The 11,914-nt window shown below is 37.6% G+C and overlaps 1 protein-coding gene across 2 annotated transcripts in view; it reads right to left on the reverse strand.

Annotated features, from left to right (window-relative positions):
* Positions 1-11,914, reverse strand: part of stpg2 (sperm-tail PG-rich repeat containing 2) — a 34,112-nt gene that overhangs the window by 16,693 nt on the left and 5,505 nt on the right. For both annotated transcript variants that reach the window (XM_079814668.1, XM_079814669.1), the window contains exons 6-10: positions 9,760-9,871; positions 8,528-8,629; positions 7,535-7,694; positions 6,292-6,455; positions 180-272 (exon numbers count right to left, since the gene is read on the reverse strand). In XM_079814668.1, the coding sequence (XP_079670794.1) occupies positions 180-272; positions 6,292-6,455; positions 7,535-7,694; positions 8,528-8,629; positions 9,760-9,871 (631 nt within the window). The remainder of the gene's footprint in view (positions 1-179; positions 273-6,291; positions 6,456-7,534; positions 7,695-8,527; positions 8,630-9,759; positions 9,872-11,914) is intronic.

The raw sequence follows: 11,914 nt of genomic DNA on the forward strand, positions 1-11,914 counted from the left end.
ATTCTTAGGAGGAACATGAGACTTGGTCCGAAAAGTCCTAAAAAAATAAGTAAAATCTTCTCTCCATTTCATGTCATTGCTATCCAGGAAAAACGCTTGAGATATTAAAGAGATCTCATTTGTGATTTTCTTCCCAGTGACAGTCTAAAGATGAAATTTGAGTGTTGTGTGTGTCTTACTTTGGCGTACAGTGAACCCACAAGTCTGTCAGTGGCAGATTTAAAAGCAGCTGTACTCTGTTTCTTATATAACGCTTCATTTGTCTTCTCCACCTGCAGCAAACACAAAAGAAAGACAATATACAAGATTATTATTACCTGGTAACTCACAGCATTCTGCAGTCAAATATTGATGGTTGACTGATTCATATGAATGAGTTTCAAATAATTACTTACATTTGAGCCTGCTCTTCTCATAATTAGAATATAGTACACAAGGTCTACCTGATCACGGTCTACTTTCATTGTATGAAAAAAAGCAGGTTAGAAATTCTCCAAAACATCTCTTCCTCAGAAGAAAATGAATTTAATTAGTTTAGAACAACATGAAGGTGAATGCATGATGACAGATCTTTCATTTTTGGGTGAACTACTTCTTTTAATTATGTGCTGGTGTAGTTTTAACAGCTCTGAGGTGTCTGTGTGGTCTGGTCTCTGCTGACAGAAAAATACCTCTCTGGTTCAACTTATAATGAAAAATCATAATCTCCACAATCGTGACGCTAGAGATAAGATTCACCAGGTCCTCATCTCAGACTGCAGGTTATGCTCAGAATGAAATACTAGCTTTTTACACAATGTGTACTGTATACACTACAGCATACATTTTTTAAAACTTATTTTACCTGTGTAGTCTAATGTTGTGTAAAAATGCCTTTTGAAATCATATACAATGAATCAAGAAGGAGATTTGTGGTTGCTATTACATTTATCAATTGTAATCAAGGGCATTGCATTGTGGAATACAGTATGCCCCGCAGTCTGCTCTGTTTGCATCGTGCACATTTTGGCATCTGCGTGTGTAAACTGCACTTAATGTATACTACTGTTCAAAAGTTTATGGTCAGTAAGATTTTTTTTTAAAGAAATTAATACTTGTATTAAGCATGGATGCATCAACATTCAGCATTGATAATAATAAATGTTTCTTGATCAGCAAATCATCATATTAGAATGATTTCTGAAGGATCATGTGACATTGAAGACTGAAAATTACGCTTTGATCACAGGAATAAATTACAATTTTAAATTAAAGCTACAAACAGCGAATAGTGAGCAAGATTCATTTAACCCTTAATCGTCCCTTGGGGTCCAGCTGACCCCACTGGACTTTTCCTCCATTTTTAAAAAGTGTTCCCTTCATCTCAGGGCCATGAGACTCTGTGACTTTTCCTAAATAATCTATCTAAACATGCACAAACAATCTGGGCTTGATTTGGTTGTTCTAAAGGTGTGTAAACAATTTACCGTTTAAGTCCCTCTGGGTCAGATTGACCCCACATTGAAAATGAATGGGAAAGTGTAAAAAATAAATTTTTGTCACTTTTTTTTGTCAAAAAAAATTAACTAAATCCAGTATAAATCTGAAAATTTCTACATTTATATCAAGGTCTGGTCCTAGAGCATAAACACAAAGTAGAACGAACTTTCTATCTCATACACACACACGTACACACACACACACACAAATGTGTGTGACTGCAACAGAGAGTATTTTTATTGAAATTGGCAAATAAAATCAACAAAACTGGCATAAATCTGAAAGATTTTCATACACAAATGAAGTACTGATACTAGAGCACAAATGCAATATGGAACAAGCATGTTCACTCTCACACACACACACACACACACACACACACACACACACACACACACACACACACACACACACACACACACACACACACACACACACACACACACACACACACACACACACACACACACACACACACACACACACACACACACACACACACACACACACACACACACACACACACACACACACACACACACACACACACACACACACACAGGTGTCTGGAGTATTTTTTTGATTTTGGCAATGAATGGGAAAATGTAAAAAATGCTTTTTTCACTTTGTTTGTAAAAAAAAATCAACTTAATCCAGTATAAATCTGAAAATGTCTACATTTATATCAAGATCTGGTCCTAGAGCATAAACACGAAGTGGAACGAACTTTCTGTCTCATACACACACGCACACACACACAAACACACACGTGTGACTGCAACAGAGAGCATTTTTATAGAAACTGGCAAATAAAATCAACAAAACTGGCATAAATCTGAAAAAATTCCATACATAAATGAAGGACAAATACTAGAGCACAAATGCAACATGGAACAATCATGAGAAAGAGAGGAAAAAGGGCAAATAAAAGAAAGATGAAAGGCAGCTTAACTTTTGCATAACTTCCCTATGGACCTCTATTGGATAATGTGGTCATTGCACTTTCTTTCTCTTTAACTATAATTCCTAAAGTTTTTCCACAAACCTACAGATGGCGGTATTCTATCCCTAACACATAGAGCAATGTCCAAAAACTATTTATATTTATTTAAGATCATCATTCAAGTGATTTTTTCATAAAAAAATAATTTTTAATGAGCCAATTTATGACATAGTTAAGTATTTGTGCAGTAAATAGGTAAAAAAAACTACCAAATACCCACAAAAACACAGCATAAATGTATAGTTGAGAAGTAAAAAAAAAAAAGATATATAGTTTTCCATGTAAAAAAATTATATTTCCTTATGCAAACGCTCTGTAAAAGTTTGGGGTCTATCTGACCCCAAGGGACTCAAACGTAAACCCTACTTGAGGGACGATTAAGGGTTAAGCAGGTAAATATAGGAGAAATACAGCAAAGTAATTTTGTTGTGCCTCATTTCCTTCTGCCAGGAGGTGGTGCTTTGACTATAATGGAATATTGCCATGTAGATGTCTTCAGGTCAGGACTATAATCAAACATGTGAAGTTTGAGGCAGATCGGGCATTGTATGCCTGAGTTACAACAACTTTCTGTTTCGTGGAGTTAATCACATACATGAGCACTTAGCCAAGTTTTGCTTGATTTAATGTGTTTCTAGCCTGTTTTGGACTTCATGGCAAATTTAAATGCGTTTCTGGGAGTGAATTACAGTGTAAAGCATGCCATTTCCTGTTGATGGTGCTATGACTGTAACTGAATATTGGTATGTGGATGTCTTCAGGCCAGGACTCTACCAAACATCTGAAGTTTGGGGCAGATCGGACATTGTATGCCTGACCTACAACAGCTTCCTGCGTCATGGTGAAATATCAAACTTTGTCAGGCCGCCACGGACACGCCCTTCAGCGAAAACTCAAGATCTTCACAATATAACATCACCAAGGCCTTTAGATTAGACTGACCAAACATGATGTTGATCTGGTTAAATCAAAATGTAAAACAAGGCATTTGGAGGAGTTTGTTAAAGTACGACGTCTGGAAATGGCAAAAACTGCAAAAATTTTGCAGAGAAAATTCAAAATATCTGACTTCCTGTTGGGTTTTCAGATTTTGCACCAAGGGTCTTTTTTGTAGGTATTGGGCTGTTACATGTGTGTACTGAATTTCATACTTGTACGTGAAAAGTAGCATGAACGGCGTTTAAATATAATTTTGTAGGTGGCGCTATTGAGCCATTTTGCCACACCTAATTCTGAAACCCATATCAGACATAAATATCAGAATAATAGGCTGAGCAATTTCAATAGAGTCCTCACACCATCGGTGCTCGGGCCCCAAATATATTCATCTAGAAAAATTTTAATTGCACTAATATTTCACAATATTACCGTTGTCACAATTTTTGATCAGATAAATGCAAAACACGCGAGAGCAACAGTTATACACGTCCATCTAGTGCAGTGGATTTTTCCAGCCCTTGACCAGCCCTCAAGTACCCCTTGACCAGACAGCACCATTGAGCTTTAAAATCCAGTGATATTATAGGAAGCCCATAAACAGTGTAGCAGCCATAAGGTGCCAATTTGAGTCCTGAATAAGAATAACAGTGAGACAGTTATTATATCTGATGCCCCCCAAGCAGGTTTAAACATTTCTGTATTTAACATTTATAAAACTATTTATAACTATATAAAACGGTTTATAAATATCATAAACAGTTCATGTAGGTTTACGCAACTCCTGTTTTATGTAAATCTCTTAAGTATCAGGCAAGTATCAAGTATCATTAATCAGTTAATCAGTGTTTTTCAGTTCAGTCAATAACAGTTCATTGTGATTTTTTTCAATGTGTTTCAACTAAGTTTCAGTGTGTTTTAACGAACAGTTCTGTATTCATATACCGGTACGTCTCTATATGTCTAGTATGCCCATTTATGTCAATTTGTCAGTGATCTTTTCAATGGGATACGGTCCTCTTCAGATCTTTGACATTCACTCAGTTGCTCAATATAATTTATGAATTCATTTTCAATGCATCTTTGTGTAGTCCTAATTTCATATAAAAAATACAATAGCCTATTTTCATGATTTATTCCTAAATGTAAGTTTCCACTTTCTCTCACGTACCCCCTGCAGTACTCGTACCCCTATTTGAGAACCACTGGTCTAGTGCCTGTTTCCACAGAAAAACTATGGAAAAGTAGCGCATGGAAATAGAAAACGCATTCTGTGTGAACGGCCCCTTAGTGAGCAAGAAAGTGTTCTTTCAAAAACGTGAGCAGTGAGCACATTCTGTCTGACAGAAAGTCTCCGTGAATCTAGAGGTCCAGTAGGACACATTCACTGCTCTTATCTATGCAGGTAGGGACCATATACAAGGAACAGAAGGAGAGGAGAGCCCATAAAACACCTCCAACTGGGGTCGGTTTGGTTCAGGAAGCAGGCCAACTGGACACTCACACTGGAAATAATGAATGTTTCCAAGAAAAGAGAAAAAAAGAACAGGGATGGAGGGCTTTGTCAGCCACAATACATACTGTTATAAATTGAAATCTGTTATTCTTACAAATATGTACCATGGTGACCACAGTGTTTGCCAAAAGACCACAGTGTAAGTGTGTGTGTATATGCTTTTGTTTATTTTATCATCCACCAGGCAAAAGTCTGATCACTTAGAAAAGTAAATGCACACATCAATTCAAGTCTGCATTGATGTCTGCAGCATGAATGATTGATACTTCATTCAAAATACCACACCCTTGAGCAGTGTTGGGGAAAGTTACTTTGAAAAGTAATGCATTACAATATTGCGTTACTCCCTTAAAAAGTAACTAATTGAGTTACTTAGTTACTTTTTAAGAAAAGTAAGGTGTTACGTTAGTTTTGCGTTACTTTTTCTCACCTGGGCTGGGCTTGTTTTTGTTTTTTTTATAACAAAAAAAAGTTATATTTTTGTGCAACGGTAAAGACCTCTTCATACCAAAATTGAAATAATAAGCCCAGGCTGAGGTAAATATGCAAATTCACGCATGAAAAGTAGAGGGCGCAGCTCTGCTGTGCTGCCATTCTGGATAATGGTAGAAAAGGTTTACCAATAAAAACAAAAAATCTAGTAATTTTCATCAAAGGTCAGCAGCAAGACATATATATAAAGGTAGATTAAATGCATAAAAATAGTTGTTTTATTTATCATTTAATTATTGGAGGTTTGCATAGTACTCTGATTTTGCATTTGACGGATTTTATTCATTTTGAGGAGTACTGAATCTTTATTGTGCAAGTGAGATGAATAAATGCTCACTTTTAGTCTAGAACTACAATAACCATCATGTTTACACACACGCCTCTGCACTTATTTTTCTCAACATGGGGGCAGGAGAGCTGTCAGTCAAATTAATGTGAAAAAGTAACTGGGATATTTTGTTGTAAATTTGAAAAGTAATGCGTTACTTTACGAGTTACTTGGAAAAAGTAATATTATTACGTAACTCAAGTTACTTGTAATGCGTTACCCCCAACACTGCCCTTGAGTATGAGCAACAGTAATCAATAGCGGTGTTTGCCATGGAATACAGACACTGCTGTATTTTGCCTGAAACTATGGTTTCCATGGAACATTTTGAAAAGATAGGCTCTAGGTTGTAGGCTCCAGGCAAAACTGACATTTAGTGAATGCTGAGAAATATCCAGTTCAAGGGGATTTATGGAAGATTTATTCGATTCATTGGATGAAGCCCCCTGAAAAGTCTGAATAAGCTCCCGAGGGCGCAGGCAGATTAGTGTACAATAGACAATGAGTGCACACTTTCTGGGTTGAAGAACTGCTCACCTTGTACTGAGCCGGCCCCGGGGTGCTCATTTCCTCTTTGCTGGGGAGAAAAAGCCGGCGTGGTGCAACAGAGCCAAAGGCGCCCTTCCTTGTGCTCTTCATACAGGCTTTCTTCAAACTCTCCTGAGCCAGGCCATAATCAAACACGTTATAGGCACCGGGACCTAGCAAATACAGCACGTCCTGATTTTGCCGAGTTAGATGAGCTCCTGAGTCAACATATTTTGTTGATCCTGGAACAACATTCCAGTCTGAAAATTTTGTCCTAACCCTACCCGTAAGTTATCCCAAAAATCAGAGGGAAATGATAGGTGAATAACACTGATGTAGAGCTCCTAACCCTGGTTTTAGACCAAAACTTAAATCTGATTGGTTGATTGGAATGTTGTTCCAGGATCAACAAAGACGTCGATCCGGGAACATGTTGCACATGGTGAAATCAGGTTCTGCAGCAAATACATGCATTAGTAAAAAGTAAACGTTTAGTTACTATTGGAGTCTGTTTAACCTCTTAAACTCTGCAGACCCTGATAAGGGTCCGGAATTGCATACTTCCTTGACTTTGACCACTTTGAATGTAATTACTGCTAAAGAAAATGCAATTGAAACTCTTCAATGGAAGGCAACATAAACGTTTTGATAAAATAGCATTTTGAGACTCAACTTACAAAATTGTCACCCATTCGAGCACCTTTGGCATACTATTTCCAACCTACTATGATTTGGCATCTTGCACACTATTTAGGACAGGCAGTATGCAAATGAGAATGCATCTTGAGTGTCTTAAAGTGGCATAGAATCTGGGGCCGGTTGCATAAACCGTTAAGACTAGTCTTACAAGTTAGACATACATTTTTTTCTTTAAGACTGTTCATATTTTTTTTAAATCAGTTACATAAAAACATAGACTGGCCTAATTTGATACGAAAAGTAAGACTGAAGGCCACTTGCCTAACTGCTAGTGGCTCATACTAGATCTTAAGACACTGTCTTAACATAATGGCTTAGTTTATGCAACTGGCCCCGATTGGTTGTTTTGAGAGTGGCTTAAAATCTGATTGGCTGCTGCTGTAAAGCATTTGTGTAGCTGTATGAAATCTAGTGATAACTTTACCAACCTCATGTTTGTCCCTCTAGCGAACGCAATCCAAATCTGACCTCTGACTGCACTCCACAGATACAAGACATTTCGCATTCAGAATGTGACCCTGAATCTCATTCTCACAGATAAAAAAAAACACACCTGGAGTAGCTTTCGATCTGTTTTCTGGCAGGAAGCGTACAGCTGTCAGGCCGAAAGGATTCTTCTTCACCCCTCTGCCTTTCTTCAGGATCTCCAGAGCACAGCGCGGGTCATCGTACGCACCTACAGGGGGCGCATCATCCTTGACTGGACTGAACCTCTGCGGGAACCAGCACAATACTGAGATCAGATGAAAATCGACATGAGATACAAGGCATTGACAACACATTTTACTTCTGTGAGTCGATTACATTTCACTGAAAGATTATGATAGACTATAATGTGCTCTGATGAACTGTGCACAAGACCAGAAATGTGTATTAAGTAAATAAGATCAATTTTGATTTCATGCAACTGTTATTAGCACGTATTACACGGCTCTCTGAAATGCTTGATTCTGATTGGTCAGTAACAACATTCCCAGGTCTGTTATTCCCCCATAATGATCATTGTCAATTTCAATGCCGTACAGTGACCGCTCATCCTGGTATTTGAGGCGGCACTTCTTTGATGTCTCTTGTGGACATGCTGGTGGCATCTTGTGCCTCAGTTATCGACTATACACCGATCAGGCATAATATTATGACCACTGACAGGTGAAGTGAATAACACTGATTATCTCTCCATCACGGCACCTGTTAGTGGATGGGATATATTAGGCAGCAAGTGTCCTCAAAGTTGATGTGTTAGAAGCAGGACAAATGGGGCAAGCGTAAGGATTTGAGTGAGTTTGACACAAATTGTGATGGCTAGACGACGGTCAGAGCTCCAAAACTCCATATTTTTCTCGAATTATTTACTTATGAGGGAAGTAGCCGTGTAATAAGCTGCGAGATAATGTACAGCCAGACGGATGGTATCATAAAAAAACCCACTTCCACTTAATGTCGGGGTTCTGATCACCCTGTCGGAGTTTATTTTGTGATAACAGCCGGCTGGATGTACATTATCCCTCATGTGTGAATGTTCAAAAATAAAGCAGTATGTTGTTGCCTGAGCTTGAGACAGGAAGGGTGGGCTCAACACAGGACCATGTGGGTTACTGGGCGTCTCAAACTGACTCTTTATGTGGTATTGCGCTGGACCCGGTACACCCTATGAACACACACACACACACACACACACACACACATAAAGATAAAGAAAGCTTATTTGCAGCACAACAAAAAAGCATCCATGCAGAAATGCATCTAACATTGAGCTCAAGTCTTGTTGCAATAGTGCCCTCTACAGGCAAGACACAACTACTACATGTCAAATTTACACACATCAGTGTGTTAGAACAGGGGTTTTCAATCTTTTAGATGCCACGGACCCCCAAATACCATTATCCTCGTGTGAGGGACCCCATCTTAAATTTTAAAAGGCATCTATCTTTTATGAACACCCATGAATATTATAAATATAAAAATTTGTTTCTATTAAATTACATTATTATATTTTTTCTACTCACTATATGAATGTAGGGCTGCACGATTATGACACAAATCATAATTGTCGATTATTCCCTTGAAATTGTAATTGCGATTATTACTAACGATTATCACAATATGCATTGAATGATGTTTAGAATAGCTTTATGCCATTGTTGGAAGCGACTGCATGCCATATTGTTATATCAAAATAGACAAGCTGAAAACACTCTTCCTGAAAAACTTTGGTTTGGTTTCTTTAAATAAAAAAAGTAAAAATAGGCATGGTATTATAATGCTATACTAAAGCTAAAAATAAAACAATGGGGAAAAAACTTAAGATAACCTGTAGTAAAAAAAAACACATTAAGCACACAGAATAATATATGTGGACTTTTTTTTGTAATTGCGATTGCATTTTATTGAACGATTACATAATTGTGGCATCCGTAATTGTAATCACGATTACAAATTCGATTAATTGTGCAGCCCTATATGAATGCATTCTTTATTTATTGATTTTTAAATCAAAATTTTATTTATACTAAACAAAATTATATTTATTTATTTTAATCTATTTAATAGATTAATAACTTTTTTTAATCGCATTATTTATGTTAAGCCAATATATTTATTTACCCATTTATTTTAATCTTATTTATTTATTTCACATTAGCTTTATTTTACATTTGACTTTAACTTGCAGCTTCAGTGCTGTCAAATGTCTTTTAAAAATGTCCAGAACAAGTGATCCAAAAATAGCTACACATATAGAACAGAGACTACAGACACAATGATATTATGAGGTTTAACCTTCTTCTCCTCCTGCAGAGCCACCAGCTCGTGGTATCGAGGGACGACCAGCTCTGAACGGCCTCTCTGCTCTCGCGCCAGATTCACATTCTCATAGTGGACCGTGTGATCGCTGGTATACACAAACAGGGATGCACAAAATCAAACACACCATAGAGTGCTGAAGGGATGCCGTATTTCTGTAGGCCAAAACCCTGAAACAAGTTAGCATTTTAGCAATTCCATCAGCCTGACGTCACTGTTTTTTTAAAAATGGGTTTTGGTTAAATGCCTGGAAAAAAGGTCTGTGGTGAAAACGAGCGCAATATTTTTCACATTTTATTCTATGACATAAAATACACCAGTAATTGTGAATGTTTTAAATTTTATTAAAGTTTTTAAAGTTTTAAAAGGTGGCTGCTAACAAGTGCCTAAATGGGACAACAGAGGTGTTCATAATCACACTCCTGCAAACTATTCTAACTCTGAATTTCAAGCGTTACTGAAGGTGCGACCATGGTGTAGTTTGTTTATACCCTACGTTTAACTTTTTACGTCTTGCAATTGTATTTAGGCTTTAAAATTCATAAAAAGTGTATTTGTGAAGATTATCATGATGGACAATGTCAAGTCAAGTCAACTTTATTTATATAGCGCATTTTACAATGCAGATTGTTTCAAAGCAGCTTCACAGTGTTTAACAGGAAAATAATGCAACAGAATTTGATTCGGCCGTACAGCCGTTCCGGAGAAAACGGTGATGTCATCAGCTCATTTCAACTATCATACAGTGACAGTGTGGGCAGATCAGTAATTTAGTTTATGTGGTTAATTTAGTTTTAAAAATTTAGGCCCGGTTTCACAGACAGGGCTTAGACTAAACCAGGATTAGGCCTCAGTTCAATTAGGACATTTAAGTAACTTTTATAAACGTGCCCAAGAAAAAAACATTACTGGTGTGCATCTTGAGATAAAACAATGCCACTGACATATTTTAAGATTTGTCAGTGCAAGATTCTTTCAGTTAAAACAGCTCAAACATGCATTTTAGTCTAGGATTAGCTTAAGCATTGTCTGTGAAACCGGGGGTTAGTGTCCCCAACTGAGCAAGCCAAGCCAGAGGCGACAGTGGCAAGGAACCAAAACTACATCAGGGGCATAATGGAAAAAAATAAACCTTGGGAGAAACCAGGCTCAGTCGTGGTGCCAGTTCTCCTCTGGCCAATTAACAAAGAGTGTATGATTATTATTCTGGCAACTTTACAGGTCAGAGATCATATTAGATCGGAATATATTCAAAAGATCTGAGGAAACACGTCGGAGACGGGTTTATTGAGGATGGCATATCGATTTAATAATTATTAAATTGGAATATTCGATCGGTCGGAGTCGTCCCGCCAGAGACGGGTTTTTGACATAAACGTTTGTTGATCACGGAGCTTATTTTCAGCAATACTAAAGCCAACAGAAAAATCTTAATTGTTTTTTGTCAAAGGCACTCGAGCTGCGCCCTCTACTGTTCATGCGTGAATTTGCATTTTTACCTCAGCCTGGGGCTTATTATTTCAATTTTGGTATGAAGAGGTCTTTACCGTTGCACAAAAATATAACTTTTTTTGTTATAAAAAAAACAAAAACAAAAACAAGTGTTAAAAACTGAGGCCAAAACGTCTCGATTGCCCCCAGGTGGCTGGTCCCAGTATAGCTCATAACCTCCGCCGCTCCGTGTATTCTAATGGACGCAAGACAAACTAAACAATCAAATTACACTTCATATCATTTTTTCCCAAAGTTGGTTTCTGTCATTGTAGGCAGTTTTAATTTCAAGTGTTCGTTTTTTAAATAAGTTTAGTTTTAGTGAGTTATTTGATGCTATACAAATGGGGGGGTGACGTCATGATTGACAGCTGAGATTGACGGCTTCTCTGAGTGAAGTCGTCACTGAGGCACCAACTTTCTTTTTTCTGGCTTTTCGGGAGGAGATTGGAGCTTTAGCTTTAATTTCTACATTTCCATAACTGTTTATTTCACACCGACATAATGATCTGTTCTGCGTCTGCGACGGAGTGGACGGGCTTTTGTTATCACGGCTCTACTTCCTGCTCTCTACTGCGCAGACTCAGTCCCAAATCTGCGCAAGATGTCAGCGCCATCTCGCGTAATCCATATTTTTCTA

Source organism: Gobio gobio, assembly GCF_949357685.1.
Source record: "Gobio gobio genome assembly, chromosome: 4".
In the NCBI taxonomy this organism is placed as follows: Eukaryota; Metazoa; Chordata; class Actinopteri; order Cypriniformes; family Gobionidae; genus Gobio; species Gobio gobio.